Raw genomic sequence first — 16,469 nt, 5'->3', positions numbered from 1 at the left:
AGCCTTAGAGGTGACGGTCAATCACGTGAAATGCCATGACGAACGACGAAGCCGTCACTTATGCAACGAGTGAAGTCACAGCATATGAACTACTATAGGTAAGGCAAACATGTGAGAATCAATACCTCAACTAGTACCGAAGCGACAGGCGATTGAATGAAGGTTACAGAATTCACCGACAGATTACAATGGGCAGAAGCAAAACAAGAGTACAATCGCAGGACTTTTGTTCCCATTCGTAGCTCGTAGATCTAGGTATGCTAGGTCTTGTCCGCGACCGATTTCTGATACATAGGTACATGCTGCATTTTCGTGTTTTCGTTTCCGTGAACATCTCTCTGTCCTTTGTCTCATGCAACATTGAAGTGAAATATGGGACGCAAGGCCGAGATGACCACCAAAGGCGACCATGGCAGCATGACTGGAGCTCACTTCCGTTTACAAAACAATATTTGGCAAAAAAAGCAATGGAAAAGAGAGAGAGAGAGAGAGAGAGAGAGAGAAAGAAATCAGTGTACCGATACTGTGGATGGAGGCATCCAAGAACCAGTTGGTAAGAAAATATGTACAAGTGAAATTGAGATTGCGCCTATTTCCCCCCTATGCCCTGTTGTTTTTGTCTGCTCTGACCTACACCAGATAGCTTCCTCCGCCGGGATAAAAAGAAAAATCCTGTGTCCGAGAAAATGGCTAAAGATGTATCGAGATATCCCTAGCTGGTACTGTACAAGAAACGAAAGATGCTCTCGATGCCGCCGCTTTACTCGGTGGCGTAGGTGTTGCCAAAGGAGCTCAGGGCGTTGGTGGAAGACATCAGGCTGCCAGTGCCAACCATGAAGTAGGAGTAGCCCATGAGGTAGTCGAGAGCATCCAGCTTGGGAAGAGCCTGCTGCAGGAAATCGGCAGTCTCGGCGTCAGAGCTGCCAGTGGTGGCAAACTCGGTCAGGATGACGGGCTTGCCGCCGCAGACCTGGTGAGCACTCTCGAGCTGGGTGAAGAGAGTGTCAATGGCTGAGGCGGGAGAGTACCAGTGGATGTTGCAGAAGTCGAACGAGCAGCCGTCAATGCCGTTGCAGGCATCAACGAAGCTCTGGAGCCAAGAGAGACCCTGGCCCTGGGCGCCCGAGTTGGAGACGGAGGGAGCACCAATCAGAACCTTGCCAACGTACTTGCTCATGAACTGGGCGTGAGAAGAGGCAGCATCGGCGGGAGACAGGTTAGACTGGCTGGCAATATCGGGCTCGTTGAAGCTGAAGAGAGCCTTGGAGCCGGCGGCAATAGCAGCCTCAGCCTGGGCGTCGAAGCCAGTAGAGTGGTCAGGGCTAGGGCCCCAGAGAGTGGGAACGTAGCTGTACTTGCTGGTGTCGATGCCGGAAGGATAGAAGCCCCAGTTGTAGGCCCAGCCGCACTTGTCGCAAGAAGCACCAAAGGTGTTGGCCAGGAGACCATCGTTGTAAGCGATACCACGCTTGCTGGGGAAGGGGCTGCCACCGCTGCTAGCCGGGGGAGAGGCAGCCTTGCTGGGAGCGGGAGCCTTGGACGTGGTGCTGGGAGGAGGAGCCTGAGAGCTGGAAGAAGGCGTAGGAGTGGGAGTGGGAGTGGGAGTCTCCGTGGTGGCCGGGGCGGCCGGGGTGGAGGAAGCGGCCTGCTCAGAGGAGGACTGCTGGACCGAGGAAGAAGCAGCAGGCAGCTTGATGTCGAGAGCCGCGACGGTGCTGGGGCGGACAGCGGTGATCAAGGTGGTGGTGTCCTTGGCGGGAGCGGCCGCAGCGGACGAAGCAGCCACAGAGGGCGAAGCAGCCGCAGTGGACGAGGCAATGACAACGGTGGACGTCGAGGTGACGGTTGGGACAGGTCCAGCGTTGTTGCCAGCGGCGGGAGCAGAGGCCTTGGGGCTGGGGATGTCCTTGGCACCGAAGCCGGTAGGAGCAGCAGCGGGAGCGGGAGCGGCAGTCGACGCGCCCGGGTCAACGGTGACATAGACGGTCTCCCAGACAGTGGTCCAGTCGGTCTCGATGGCTCGCTTGGCCACCTGGTGGTGGTCGTGACGGTGGACGTTGAGACCCATGGTCTGGCCCGCGAGGGCGGCGATGGAGGTGAGGGCGACGGCCTTGTACATTTTGTCTGGTGTTGACGGTTTGTGTGATTTACTTGTTGATGCTCTGGCAGTTGAGATAAAGACTGTGAAGACAAGTCGAGTTGACTGTTGTGTTGTTCTGATGCGAGGCAGTTGGGTTGGAGTTCGGCGCGGCCGGTAAAGGAGTGAAGGGTCTATCAAAGACACAGGAGTAAGGAGTGGAACAGCCTGGCTGAGTTCAGAAGAAGTCGAAGTCGAACTGGCGACTGGAGAAGATAAAGGAAAGACGAAGGGGAGAAAAAGAAATGCTGCAGAGGGTGAGGAGAAGGAGAAGGGAAGAGATGAACTGGGGAGCAGAGGGGCGAGGGGCCTCAAGTACCCGGCAAGTGGAAGCCGCCAGGTGCAGGGCCTGCTGCAAGGTACAGGCGCTGGCCCCGGCGCAGGTAGCGGTACAAGTGCAACGGGGGCAGGCAGCGGGACCCCTGTAAGGCGAGGGGCCTTGGGGGGGCTTCTAGTAGTGCTGTGGCAATTGATGGAAGGCTGGCGGTACCTGCAGAGGACAAACAGGCGCGATTCAGGGCTGCATGATTTGCTGCGAGAGGGCGGAGAGGGTTCCTGCAGCTTGGAAGCACCGAAGCTGGCTGCAGCTTGGCACCGTGATAGGCACACAGAGGCGCGGAGGAAAGCTGCTGTGCTCGACGAGATAAGGTACGAGGGCGGACAGCCAATGGCTGGCACCCAAGGTAAGTGGCTTTCTAGAGCTCCCAACGCAAACAGAGCAGCTCACAAACGAGCACAAAGAACATTGAAGCTTCGGGTCGTTGTCCACAGCCTGGCAATATTATCAGGTACAAAGCGTGCCTTGTTTTGTCAAGTCACTCGCAGATACTTGTCAGAGCTGGCCTCGATGGAGTCTGCCACGGTCCACACAGTGAGTGACATGTACAAGTACCTCCTGGCTCTCAGCAGGAAAGTCCTGCTTGGCAGGCAGAATCCCATATATGTAACCGGGAAGGTAGTGCTGCCGTTTGTTCCATTGATATCGAATGGACGAGTGGTTGAAGGGGCGCACAGCAGCAGCAATAGTACGGCACTGCATGCCAACTGATCCGTTCACGGCATTATCTGGACATGGACCTGTCTCCCTTCGCGTAGCACAATCGCCTCGCACCGCAACCAAAAGTCAAAAGTAAAACACTGTAAAGCTCCGCACATGCCGGTCGTCCGTCCACGACAGAAACTGGGCGAGCAGGAAACCCAAAGTCAAAAAAAAAAAAGAAAAGGAAAAGGAAAAGGAAAAAAAAGAGCAAGGATGCAGGGATCACGAAGCAAGAAATGCCCCGACCGCGGCCTATCCAACACGCTCCCAAGCTGGGCCGTTAACCGACCAGGCCCCAGTCGCGGTGGTCCTCTAGCGCCGGCCCAGGCCTTCTAGCGCCAGGGGTCAGAGGAGGGCTTTTCCTCAGGAACAGCGCCCAGTTGAGGCTGCTGGCGCTCAGCCCGCCGGCTGCTGATTGGCCGCCGCACCGCCAGGCACAGGCTTCCGGTTGGCTGCCAGCCAGCTGCAGCGCCCGAGGCCGGCCCGCCTGCGCCCAATCGCTTCGCTCGGCGGCCACCCTTGCAGTCAAGGTGAAACCGCCCTCGCATGGCGAGCCGTTTGCCCAGCCCAGATCCGGCTGGCTGAGGTGGGATCTGGCAACAGGATTTTTATCTGCATTCTGGAATTTGAATTTTCAATAATCTTTTTTTCTCTTTGTCCCGCGATGGGAACAGGAAGAGGGTTTTTGGGATGCCATGGCTCTCTCTCAAGTCTCTTCTCTGCTGTACTGTACCCAGATCCTCGCTTGGTTGCCCGAGCCCAGCACCGGTGGAGACGGTCCTCGATGCTCTGGCCAGGCAATCCCGGACACAATGAGGAGCCTCGGCCACGCCATCGGTGCCTGTCTCTGTCACTTTTTCATCCGTCAGATAATATCTTGCAGGCAGCCCCAATTGCAGGCTCCAGCTGGCATCTTCTCCTGATACACAAACTACATGTATATCGTAGGGATCAGCGCTTGATGCGGGCTTTTGCCCTTTTCTCCTGCTCGGACAAATCAAAAAACAAGCTGCAAGTACCTTATGTATTACGAATGCATCTTCCTTGCTCTGTAAAGTGGGTTGTGAGGGTCTCATGTACATGTAAGGTACGAGATGCAGGTGCAGATACGACTGGCAAACGCACGCATACGCAGAGAGATTGACGAATACTAATAGTAGTAATACGAGTCTGACAGCTTTTGCTCACACATGATTACTTTCGTATTCCATTCCAAAGTCTGTCTTGGCTCACATTCTGACCGGGCCTCCTCGAGCTGCTGAGCTTGAGGTCAAGGGACTACTCGTAGGTACTAACGCATGAGCATGTCCTTATCATCCACTCGTCGTACGAGGCACTACCTAGGTATACATAGTACGCACGCAAGAGGAGTCCCGGCAGAACTGCAGTCTTTGGAAACTGACGCCGTCCTTGTCCGACCCTCGGCATCTTCCACCCAGCAGACAGAAAAGTTACAAGGAAGGACTCGTCATCCCTCCCAGACAGCGCGTCGTACAACCCCTGTCGATTCGACTGCAGGGGATGTCGATGCCCGGGCTATTGGTTTCATGCCCACCAAAATAGAAGGGAGGTCAGCATCTTGGCTTTGCTTCGTAAGCCCAGTGGGCAGAGAAAGCAAACATCGAGGAATGTTTCCTCAATGGAAGCATATATGGAATACGGGCGCGCACGGGAGTACATACGACAGTACTCCGCTGTACGAGGAGGAATGGAGACTCGTCATTTCTCCGCAAACAATCGAACACGGGTATTTCATTTGACTTTCGAACCAGGCCCTTATTTTGTTCCTTTTTTTTTTCTTGCCTGTCAGTGTGGGAACGTCCTACAGCACAGCATCCCCCATGGATCCGGCTATGGCATCTTTCCTGAGCCTTTCTTTTTCCCACGGGGCTGTGACACACCGTTCTGCTGCGTTGAATAGAGTTTTGCGCGCCCTGCATCAGCACCGGATAGCTGCAAGCCTGCTTGGGGGACGCAAACTCTGCATTCATGAAGACGTGGCTCCAATCCCGCATGTTGTCTCTCTTCCTCTTTGAGCACATTACTGTAGTATTATCAACGATGTTACTGTACACAACTCTCACGCCACGGCATATCCTGAAACAAAGGCCGCCAGGTCTGGTCACAAAGGGGGCTAGAGCCAGCCGCCTAAGATCGCAGCTAGCTAAGACACCAACAAACTTGGCTTTCCGGCCCACGATGCACTTGCAAGCTGAGCCTTTTCAGTTGGGCGGCGACCTTGGTACTTAGTACCTCGAGGGCTCCACCCCTGGGCCACGTTGGCTCGGTAAGTCGCCAAGACTACCCGGGATAATAGTACACACAAAAAGAGTTGGCGGTGGCTTTTTTGTTTCCTTTCTTATTGCCTTTTGTTTCTTTGCCTCTTTCCTCCGGCGTTGCTTGGCATACAGAGACATGAGTCGTTCAGCCTCGCCTCGACTTACGATTGCAGGGATTGCGTCGGTAGAACGCTTCTCGATTTTGTGCCCTGTGCGCTGCCTGGTCGCCTGGCGTCTAGGGCTCCAAGCCGCCGAGGATCTGATGGGCAGCAGAGATGTAGGATAGGATGTCCTTCCACCACGTCTTTGTCCTGCACAGTGATATGCCTCCCATATAAAGCCAATCATCAGCATCAAATCAAAGGGTTTGCGTGCCTTTCGTGGTGGATACTGCTCCTAACACTGTATGCATGCTTGTTCGAAGCTTGCACCTCGGTCCAAGAGCCTGTTTGGACACTGCCTGCAGTTTTCCGTATCTGTACTCCGGGCCCTTCTCCATTGTGCAGACAGGCTCGCACCGTATCATTACCCAGATAGAGGCCTTGTCCCTGAGATTGAGAAGAAAGGAGGTGGGCAGACAATTTCTTGGAAACCGTTGGCCCTGTCGTGCCTCCGGAGAGTTCGATGGCTGTGTGATCAAGGCCGAGAGAGACAACTCCACGCGTTCCCTTACCCGGATGGCGCGATATGTCAAATTGCTCGCCCCTTTCCTTTCCGGCTCTGGATTCTAGACTCTGCCCAAGAACGTCAACGGGCCTGGTCGTCGGTGTGCTCGCACCTTGATTCCGTAAGTACCTTACTCTACTGTAAGAAGCCCCATGCATGGTAGTACATGTACTGTAGTAGTATCCAGGTTCAGGGGCCAGGATATTCGGCAAGGATCATGAACCCTGGGAGAATCATGGCAGGTCCCCGGGCATTTGACTGACAGAAGCGGCGCTTTTGTGAAATAACACATACGAGGACTTTGTAGATACGGAGCAAAATACGCAACCCGTCACCGCTGCCCGGCCTGTTCGACCAATGGGCCGACTTGGACGCGGTGGAGCGTTTGGTCCTGCTGTTTGACCGACTTCAACTTACCCGTATAGCATAAAGGCATGTCGAGTTGATTAATTGAGTGTGTTTGGGCGTTTCAGTTGGAGCTTCAATCTGTCTCTCCGTTAATCTTGGTGACATCGATACCCGCTGTGCCCATCACTGAGAGCACGATCTCGGCTGTTCTGGTTGGGGCATCCAACTCCAGATCACTATGAGTCGCCTCATGTCCGGAAATTGCGTGTCAGTAGGCGCCAGAGCCTGGTCTGAGTTTCGTTGGCAGCAAGCTGAGAACGTTGGAAGAAAAAAAAGCATCAATACCAGCAATTGACATGTCACGATGGTTGACAGGTCCCGGTCGAGTTGCGGCGAGGCGCCACCATCGTAGCTCCATTTCAGCTGTCATTGTATCCATCTAATTAGCACCATATTCCTGGGGGAACCTGGACAGAATGATGCTCATGGTCGCGCCGGTGTATCCTTATCGCTTCGTTGACCAGCCGATACTGGAAGGTCTGCGGACAATGGAGTACTGCTAAGATCTCAATGCCAGCTGTTACGCTTGGCCTCCAATCGGCAGCTACCGAGCTGTGGATGGCCGCCAAGAATGAGGTTTCCGGCACCCAATGTTTGCTGAATCTGACAACTCTTGTAGAGTCGCGTAGGTTTTGGGAGAATTCGGCAGCGGGGCGTCAATATCAGTTGAAAGCGGTTACCTAGTACTAGAAGACAAACCGCGAGATAGGTAGAAAGAACTCCAGGCAAATCCTCCCACGTGTGAAGCTCTTTTCAGGAGGCTCGACAGCCCAACGTCTCAAATTGCGCATTGTTTCGCATTGCGCTGGAATCCCTCACCAAACAGGCATTCCTACCCGCTTCGGTGCCGATTATCCGCCAGCTCGAGGGGGATTGTCAAACGGCCGCGCCAGATGCGTTCGTCTTCCACTCGATCCTGGCAACGCTGTGCAGCTTCAAGCCGGAACATGGATGCCAAGAGCAAAATGCCTCACAAGGCTCATCAACGAGCGCCAATATCACGCTGCGTGGTGGTGTCGCCCAATTGATCATCGCCGCCTATTGAAAGCTGTTTGATGGATTAACCTGGAGGCGTGGGGAGAAACGCGGGGTGAGTTTGTTCCAAGCCAAGGCAGTTTGATGAGGTAAGCACAGTACGAAGGAACGGCAGCACTGATGCGATGCATCCTGGGAGATGCCTTCATGTTACGGAAAGGCGTTTTGATCCCCCCTAGAATTTGTCGAGAGAAAAAGACCAAGAGACGATGGGGAGCTCGCAGCTGGGCTTTGCACATGACCGTGCCTTTCATCTCCTTGTCAATTAAAATCAAGCCCTCTCGCCACAGACCAGGCACAATCCGCCGTCAGGCTCGCAACGTGCGAAGGCGTCATGAAGCTCTACTGAGGCATTAATGAGACTGCCACGACTTGGGTCTTTGGTCACCACGCCTGGGTACTAGCACTTCTTCTTCCAAGGAGGCTGGATGCGGTCAGATACTTCTTGAGTAAGTCTGTTTAGATAGGCTGAATCGAGTCGGACGCATGGCAGCCAAAGAATGAACCGGGAGATGGACGATGGGAGGCTGTGCAGAAGGCTGAGTCTTTATCACGTTACTGGAGAGCTTGGCCCTCAATGGCCAGAAGATGGATGTACGCCGCCTCGGTGGCTATAGAAACAACATACCGCCTCCGAGATATTGGTTGGATGGGAAGGATGGGATGCCCTCAACAGCCACTTGCTGCCTTGGGACGGAGTAAAGGTGCTCCAGCTCCGTTCCAGCTCCGGCTAGAATCAATTACTACATGGTACCCACGCCGCCGACTCTCAAAACGACCAGCTTCACACTTCCCTCTAATACTGCATGTGATGATCAAGACCAGACGGTAAACAGCTTCACTTTTGCTCAGCCGTCTGCTCCTCCGCCCGCCGCATCTTGTTGCCTACCTACCTTAGCTCTCACGACTCTTACGCGAGCGCCGAGACCGAGACCGACTGTGTCTGCGCGCCAATCACGGGCCCAGCGTATATGTCACCACCGTCCTCTCCCGAGCAGACTGCGTGGGGCCGCACAGGAGTCACCCGGCGACCGAATCCGTAACGACGTGCGTCTACCTTGCCGAGAGGCCCTTTTACGCCCTTTCCTTTGACCGTCGCCCGCCATGGATCTGCAATCCTTTGACAACGACATCATGTCGTTCCCCGACCCCTCTGAATTCGACTATGCCGCCTTTCTGCAGGCCGACGACGTGGGCTTCACGGATCCGATGCAGGGTCAATCAGCAGCGTCTCTCTCGGGCTCTTCAGGAGAAGGAATGCACACGCCGCCTGATCCCGGCGCGAGGGGTCTGTCGGGCAACGGCGACAACGGCAACCCCCTCGACCTGAGCCTCCGCCGCTTGCCGGAACAAGGCAGGCTGCGGCTAGAGAGGAGAGGCCACACCAAGAGCCGCCGGGGATGCTACAACTGCAAGAGGAGGCGCATCAAGGTAAAGGCGCAACGCAACGCATCTGTAGCCATTGGCAGGACACAAAAGGCTGATGCGACAGTTGCTGCATGTGCTCCGCTGCAGTGCCAAGAGACACATCCAGCCTGCGGCCACTGTCTTAAGACAGGCCTGAAGTGCGAATATCCCGCCTCGCCCCAGATTACCCATCAGGTATGTCTCGAGAGGACTTCTGCGATTCATTCGGCAAGTGGCCGGCATCGCGAACTGCGCTGACACATGTAGCAGCCTCACAACCAGATACCCCTCTTCAGCTTGCAGGATATGCGATGTTTCCAATACTTTTTGACCCAATGCTACCCCCACCATCCGCTGAAGCAGGAGGAGATCTGGACCCATGAGATTCCAAGCATAGCACATAACGTAGGTCCAAGGCTCATAGGTAGTTGGCCTTGCAACGACGGCAATGCCTGGCGAAGCCATGTTTTCTTGACTAACGAACGCCCCCCCAGCATGAATTCCTTATGCACGCCATCCTGGGCTACGCAGCGTCTGAGTTGATGCATACTGACAGCAGCCTTGCTCCTGTGGCCATGGGGCACCGCATAAAGGCCGTCAAGGCGATCAAGAAGCGATTGATGGAGACGTCAAAGATGGACACGAATTTCGAGGAGGCCAATGCCCTGGTCGCCACGTGCTTTGCATTGACTTTCCAATCTGTCAGCCTTGAAGATGGGTTGGCCGAGTACATGACGTTTATCCGCGGCATTGTCATTGTGGGGATGCAGATGATGTTCAAGAGCATCAAACCCCTCTTCAGCAATCTGTTTGAAACAAACAGCGATGATGTCCTCGCCCCATATATGGAGGGATTGCCGCTGATCCAGAGAGGATGGGCGGAGGCAGCCATTGAAGCCATTACGAACCTGCGTCCCCTGTGTACGCGGCAAGTCGAAATCGAGTACCACGAGCATCTCATGACGGTTTCGTCCCGTCTTCTCACAAACTCGTTTGATGGTAAGCCGATTGCCGGACTCGATGACATTGGCATTGCTGACGTTTCTTTCACCGAAGCATACAAGGCAAATTCGAGACTATATGCATGGTGGATGCTGATGCCTCATGCCTCGTTTCAAGATCTCATCAACGCCAACAACCAAGTCATTATTCTGTTGCATTCTCATTGGATTGGGCTGTCACAGATCATGGCATTCATCAACGAGCAAGAGTATGCGGTGCGAGAGAAGCATCCTGCTCGACAAGAGAACCGCATCGATCCTGGCTTCATCCGATGGCTCAAACACCTCAACGCGCGAGTGGATCATGAACATCAAAGGTTCAACCAGTGGCCGATGTGGGTGGATGAACAACTGGACAACGACATTACCTTTTTCGGAAAGCGTCTGTAGAGGCGCAGCTGTTTTCGATGCGAGCGTGGCGACACATTGGCATCACACGTGTGTGTGGTTTTCGGACATTTTATTGATTACAGTGTGGCATAAAGTGTGGATGGAACGACAAGGTGGTGATTGGTAGTGTATGGGCACTTGAAGTGAATCTGCTGACGTAGACAAGCTGGCGTCTGGACGAGGCTTCAATTTCATTCAGTTTGAAGGAGTTTGGCATCTGGTGTCTCATTAGTAGGTAGGCAGTGTAGGAGAAGGAGAGGAGCTTGCTTTTTATCAGCCACACCCATTGACGATAAACTCGTGTATTCACTGATATCAGAGACCAAACATGGGAAGAAAGGCTGCAAAGCTCTGGGGAGGCAGATGATTTGTATCCTGTATCTTGGAGGACGGATCAAGGGCAGATCGATGTCTCGTGAACCTGGAAATCATCAGTAGTCCCACCTGCGTGGACCTCCTTCGTGCATGCACCTGCAGCCGATGCTGATACGAGCAGTACGATTGTACATCTGCCGTTATACCATGGTGTTGGAGGTCTAATAGATATGCCGACTCCCCGATACTCTTACTCCTTGTGCCAAGCCTCGAGAGTCTTGATGCGGTCATCAAAGCAATCAACTGCTCCTGATACTAGCCGGTCTCTTACACCGAGATCTCCAAGTGTACAGGCATCAGCACTCCAGGGCATCTTATACCAGTGATGGTGGCGATATAGCCAATCACGGCTTCCCACGAGACGGACAACGAGGCGTTGACACCCCTTGCCGGGCATCAAGGTAGGTGCGATTATGCTTTGTTAGTCTCCACAAAACCGATCCTCCTACCCAACGGCGCCAACGCTAAGAGCCATGGTCTCTATCCATGGCTGCAAGCTGATTGGCCCGCGCTCATCGTATTCCACGTATTTTGGGCTGAGCGAGGCAAGAGCCATCGCGGGATCCGCTTTTTCTTTTTTGTCGAGATGTGTGAGGCAGGGCAGGAGCTGGATGGTTGTGGTTGTGGCTGAGGCTAAGTAGGTATTTTGGAAAGGCCGTATTGGTCGGGTTAGGCAGTTTTGGCTGAGATTTGGGGGGGCGTTTTGGCTGCCTTGGTGGCTTTGGGGAGATGAGGTGCCTGTCAGATAGGTAGTGGATGATGATGATCATGCGAGGTTAGTCCAGTATAAGGCTGCTTGGAAAGATATATAAGTGACGTTGAGAAGCATCTTGGAGCATCATGCATCAGCCGGTTCATATCAAACCAGATACACTCAAGACATAACATCACTTCACTACCTACCTTACCTACCTAGGTACCTAGCATTACCCCGAGTCTACTGACACAGCCTTTCAACGACATCCTCATCGCCAACTCCATACAATGGCCACCACCACTCAAACACAAGTCCTCTTCTACAACCAAAAGTCCTCCCGGGCATCATCATCATTAACAACAAGTCCCTCTCTACCCCCCTATGAAGCCGGCAGCTATGAACTCAGAGCCCTCTCGACGACATCTTCTCGCTCCAGCTCTTCGCCTCCCACCTACGACACTACCTACCACCATCTCGACGCCTACGGCTCACCTTCTCAACCATCCTTCCACTGCACAAAAGCCTTCCAGATCGAATCCCAAGGCCACCCCCTCATCGCCCTCCCCATACCCCCTCGACCCGTCTCCATCCCGATATACAACGTAGACCTCGCCTCCGGCCAAGTCACACACCTCGCATACGAATCCATCCGCCTCCTCCGCTGTTCCGGCAACAGCATCCTTGTTCGCGCAGGCGATTCCGAGGAGAATCCCGTCTGCACAACTACGTACCGCTGGGGCCCCGGCCGTCCGCCCAGAATGCAACTCACAGGCGCCCTTTCCCACGACGAGGAATTTGAAGTCGTGAACAAAGGGCTCACTACCAGGGCGCAAGTCTTTCGCACGCATCTTGGAACGTTTTCGTGGCGCTATGCGGGGAAGAGCGAGAGGAAGGCCGCGGGGGCGAATAGCTTGCTGGTGCTGGATAGGATTGTCATGGTTGCGCTGGAGGGAGGGGGTCAGGAGGAGAGGAGGATCCCTGTGGCGCGGTTTGTGCGGAATGAAGAGGTGAGGACGAAGGGGACGAAGGCGACGACGGCGGGCAACGGGGGCAGGTTGATGGTGGATCTGAGGGAGTGGGAGGGGACGAAGGGGGAGGGGGAGCAGATGGAGGTTTTGGTGGTGGCGAGTTGTCTTGTTATGTTGAAGAAGGAGGTTGATCGGAGGAGGATGCAGCAGGCCATTGCTACGGCGTCGCTTGTTGCTTGATGAGGGATGGAAGTTTTCGATGAATATGCTACCTGTTGAGTTATAGACCGTTCATCATGTTTGATATCGCAAGATATAATATTCTTAGCTTAATACGTCTGTGAAGAAATGCTTCTGCTATGTGTCGTTCCTGGCAGTTGATGCAAGACGAGACTCAAGCTAAACAGCAGATTTATCTCCTCTACCTAGCTCCAGCACCTCACTATTCATCTGCTTCCTATTTGAATTATTTACCCTCTTGAGGTCATCTTTCTTGCAGTTTGCATGGTACGTAATGCAACAGCCATCCTTCTCGCCGATGAAGGGGTCATCTGTGCACGACTTCCCCCAAAGCTCCACGATGAGCACCCATATCGACAAGCCCAAGGTAATAGAGATCAGATCAAGAGATCGAAGCGAGTGCGCCATAGGCAAGAAGAACATGATGAAACAAGCAACGATGCGGTTGGCGAGCCGAGTATTCTTGTGCAGCCGAAGGGTTGGCGGCTTCTTGTGCTCATGGGAAAAGGAGATGGCTGCCATCGAAAGAAGAGCAATGGCCAGGCCGTGGCAGTAGAAGAAACGCACGCCGGAGCCGAACTGATCCTCGGCGCTGTCTCGGTAAGACACTGCGAGCTGCCCTGGATTGGTGTTTGGCACGTCGGTGGCTAAGACGAGCCTCGAGAGGGCTGCTGTGGCCACAATGTAACCCATGATGAACGGCAGGTGAGCAATGTCCCATAGGCCGGCTGCATAATTATTAGCCGGACCTTTCTAGATTGAAGCAGTTTGAGAGACTATACCAGTGACTGCAGAGCGTCGAATGGCATGCAGACTGACGCCGCTGCCGTCGACGTCAAAGTAGATCCAGTTGAACGTAAACGCCTGCATCAGAGCCAGTATGGCTTTCCCCAGAAAGGCATTGATGTTGTAGCCACCATCGCTCTGGAACAGGATGGCAACGACCGAGTAGCCAAGAACCAGGGACACGAACGCATTCATCCTTTCGACTCGATGCTCAATGCTAATGGCGGGATAAAACTCAAACATGCGACCGAGCCGCTGCTTCCACCTGCTCTCGGGGGCCTGCCCTTGGCCGTATCTGAATAACCTGATGGAGAATACTTGGCTGTACATGTCGAGAGCCAATGCTGGGATGATGAACCCCAGACGACCGGGCATGTTGACATGGATACTGGCGATCCATAGAGCAGTCGGGGCGACAATGCCCATTATCTGGAACAGCATGGCGCCCTTGACCATGGGCAAAAGGCAGGCAGCAATGGCATAAAAGACTGCGGTTGAGATGCGTGTGGCGAGGTAGAAAGACACAAGCTGCACATAGGTATTGTGTGCAGGATCTTCGACAAGAATATGGGTCATGTTTGTAGTGAATCTGCTGCATGTCAGCCAAAGCCTTATTGTGTCAATTTCTAATACTGATGTTGGTTTACCCGATGAGACATGACATGCAGAACAAAATCTCCAGCCTGGTGACCACGTCGTCCGTCTCAAACCAGCTGAGCGTGAGGGTTATGTCTGTCCATATCTTCCAGGTCATGACGAACGTGATGACGAATCGAAGTAGTTCGCGTGCTGTCGCTTCTTCCGCCATGTGCTCCCCGTTGGAATGAATGATGCCGACTGATGCCGCGGTTACTAACCAAGATCATTCATGTCGAGCCTTTGTGGCAACAGACAACATACCGTATACGAGATCCAGGAAGAGCTCAATAGCCATGACTTCCGTCTGCTCTGACGCTCTCCATAGCAGACCCTGATGGAACCACTGCCTTATAACTGGCCGCTTGAACAACTTGGTCGTTTCTCCGCGACGCTCTGCCTCCTGGCCATGCTGCCCTCGAACTCTGCCAGATATTGACGTGTGAGAAGAAGGAATTGGCGGATCTTCATCGCTGTAAGTCCGCACAGCAGCGTCGTAGCCAAACTTGCCAAAATTGCCATAAAGCCCTGACGCGTGGTTTTCTAGACGCTCTAGCTCTGTATTCACCGAGGCGAGTTGGCTGTGGACGAGTTCCCATTCTTCAAAGGCAGGACCGTGTTGCTCCCGCAAGAGCTGCCGACGCTCCTCGTGATGGTCTCGGGACTGGCGAAGGTATTCGCTGTGCTCCAGAGAGCCATGAACAATCACCTCCACTTGGGCATGTTCATCGTTCAGGTACTGGCGGCGAATGTCCTCGAGATCTTCAGGAAGTGTCACGATTATCCTTTTGCCGTTGGGGAGGAGCAGCTCCTGCAGCGGGCGTCGTCTGCCTCGGACAGCAAGGGACATTCTCCTTGCTTACTTACACCAAGTATACAAGCACATGTGAAGAGAGAAGGTTGAGAGACAAGCCAGGCTGATGAGGCATCAGGGCTCTGGACGCCTGGCTATAAGTAGAACCATTGCCACAGGGGAGCTCTCGTCAGTGGAGCGATTACCGGCACTTTGCAAGATATCATGAACCAATAAGGGATTCCAATTCTTGAATCCTTGCCAGTAAGATACTCCGCGTCTCAGCTCTCTTCAGAGTGTCATTGATATTCTGCCAGCCTTCCGCATTCATAGTCCAGTTTTCCAGGATCCTTGCATGCTCCTCTCGCTCCATCTGTACAAGCACTGAGCTCAAGATGACCGAATCAAGCTCATCGTAGCACAGAGATGGGAGATGAACCCTGTCTGCTTACTTGATCATCTGCGTCTTTGCTGGATCCGCTGATGCGAGATGGCCGATTCCGGGCAAAGCGCACTTCAAGTTGCTGCCTTGCTGGCCTGTGCGAGCTGTGATAGCACAGGCTGTGTCCATTGTGAATTGGTGTAGCTGTAGGAAGCACTAAGTAATTGATCAATTCATGGTGATGGCTGGAGAACTCGAAGCTCTACAGAGGAGGTGATTCCGTACCAGGTAAGGTACAGTCTTGAGTACCTAGGTAAGGTAAGACTACCTAACTTGAAGTTGACGGGAAGACGCGGAACCAGCCGCTGAGTCATCATTCCACACACGTGACTTTTTTTGCAGCCTCAGGTGCTAGTTGCAGGCTCAAGCGCTCGATCCTGGCAAAGATTCAATCGGCAATCATTAACAACGCCTCTCTTCGCCCGTTCAACCCTATCCATCCGCCAAAATGACTGCTGCGTGGAAAGCCGCCGGTTTGACGTACGTCAATTGATCCCCCATTGCCGAAGCGATCTCGTCCTCGGCTGCCCCGAATGCGCTCCCGACCGCTGCGCTGCGACACTTTTTTCTTCACCCGCCAAAGTCCCGCGAGCCCATATCGCTAACCTGCCATGAAAACAGCTACAACCGCTACTTGGCCGTCGCGGCCCGCGCCATCCGCCGAAGCCTTAAGGAGGACAAGAGAATTGTTGCTGAGCGACGTGCTGTCTCCGAGCTGCGATTTGCTACCTGGAAGGTATGTGGACTGGGATCGAGATGATGTCGACAAAGAGCCGGGATCGGGATGTTAATGCCTCAGTAGAACGGCAAGCCCAGTGAGACCAAGGATCTGGCTTCTGCCAACGCCGCCGCCATGGCCGAGAGCGCCTCTTCTTAAGCCGGACAATGGAAAAGAAAAGCAAAGGGACGAGTTGGGCGAGATAATGGTGTTATAGATGGTGGAAAGCGACAAGAAGGCCATGCGATTGGGGGCTGACTTCCCAATTGCTGGCCATGTAAAAATAACTAACTGCTGCAATACATCATTACATTGAGGCAACTGAATCATCCAACGTTGGCCGCCTGGAGCTTCGAGCAGAGCTTGAGTCGCCTTGTCCTTGTGAAATTGGTATCGCTTTAGGAGGGGTGACTTGGCTTCGACGAGAATTGTATGCATGGTGGGGAATGCGA

At 53.8% G+C, this 16,469-nt stretch overlaps 5 protein-coding genes across 5 annotated transcripts; 3 read left to right on the top strand and 2 right to left on the bottom strand.

Moving 5' to 3' along the window:
* Positions 1 to 760: 760 nt before the first annotated feature.
* On the bottom strand, positions 761 to 1,534 carry TRIREDRAFT_54198 (uncharacterized protein; the record flags this gene model as incomplete). The annotated part of the gene is made up of 1 exon (XM_006961146.1): positions 761 to 1,534. A coding segment is annotated over one exon (774 nt), but the record flags the coding sequence as incomplete, so codon positions are not given.
* Positions 1,535 to 8,276: 6,742 nt separating this feature from the next.
* TRIREDRAFT_73792 (uncharacterized protein) lies at positions 8,277 to 10,362 on the top strand (the record flags this gene model as incomplete). Its single annotated transcript, XM_006961560.1, has 5 exons — positions 8,277 to 8,995; positions 9,080 to 9,166; positions 9,239 to 9,376; positions 9,466 to 9,970; positions 10,028 to 10,362. The coding sequence occupies exons 1-5, from the start codon at positions 8,669 to 8,671 to the stop codon at positions 10,360 to 10,362; spliced, it is 1,392 nt and encodes a 463-aa protein (XP_006961622.1). The 5' UTR covers positions 8,277 to 8,668.
* Positions 10,363 to 11,721: 1,359 nt separating this feature from the next.
* TRIREDRAFT_54659 (uncharacterized protein) lies at positions 11,722 to 12,642 on the top strand (the record flags this gene model as incomplete). Its single annotated transcript, XM_006961559.1, has 1 exon — positions 11,722 to 12,642. The coding sequence occupies one exon, from the start codon at positions 11,722 to 11,724 to the stop codon at positions 12,640 to 12,642; it is 921 nt and encodes a 306-aa protein (XP_006961621.1).
* Positions 12,643 to 12,801: 159 nt separating this feature from the next.
* Positions 12,802 to 14,914, bottom strand: TRIREDRAFT_53747 (uncharacterized protein; the record flags this gene model as incomplete). Its single annotated transcript, XM_006961145.1, has 4 exons — positions 12,802 to 13,370; positions 13,425 to 14,017; positions 14,076 to 14,265; positions 14,329 to 14,914. The coding sequence occupies 4 exons, from the start codon at positions 14,912 to 14,914 to the stop codon at positions 12,802 to 12,804; spliced, it is 1,938 nt and encodes a 645-aa protein (XP_006961207.1).
* An 833-nt stretch (positions 14,915 to 15,747) lies between these two features.
* TRIREDRAFT_73790 (uncharacterized protein) lies at positions 15,748 to 16,338 on the top strand (the record flags this gene model as incomplete). Its single annotated transcript, XM_006961558.1, has 3 exons — positions 15,748 to 15,779; positions 15,921 to 16,035; positions 16,102 to 16,338. The coding sequence occupies 3 exons, from the start codon at positions 15,748 to 15,750 to the stop codon at positions 16,174 to 16,176; spliced, it is 222 nt and encodes a 73-aa protein (XP_006961620.1). The 3' UTR covers positions 16,177 to 16,338.
* Between the last annotated feature and the right edge of the window lie 131 nt (positions 16,339 to 16,469).

This window comes from Trichoderma reesei (genome assembly GCF_000167675.1).
Source record: "Trichoderma reesei QM6a unplaced genomic scaffold TRIREscaffold_1, whole genome shotgun sequence".
NCBI lineage: Eukaryota > Fungi > Ascomycota > Sordariomycetes > Hypocreales > Hypocreaceae > Trichoderma > Trichoderma reesei.
This window is presented reverse-complemented; position numbering and strand designations above follow the sequence as displayed.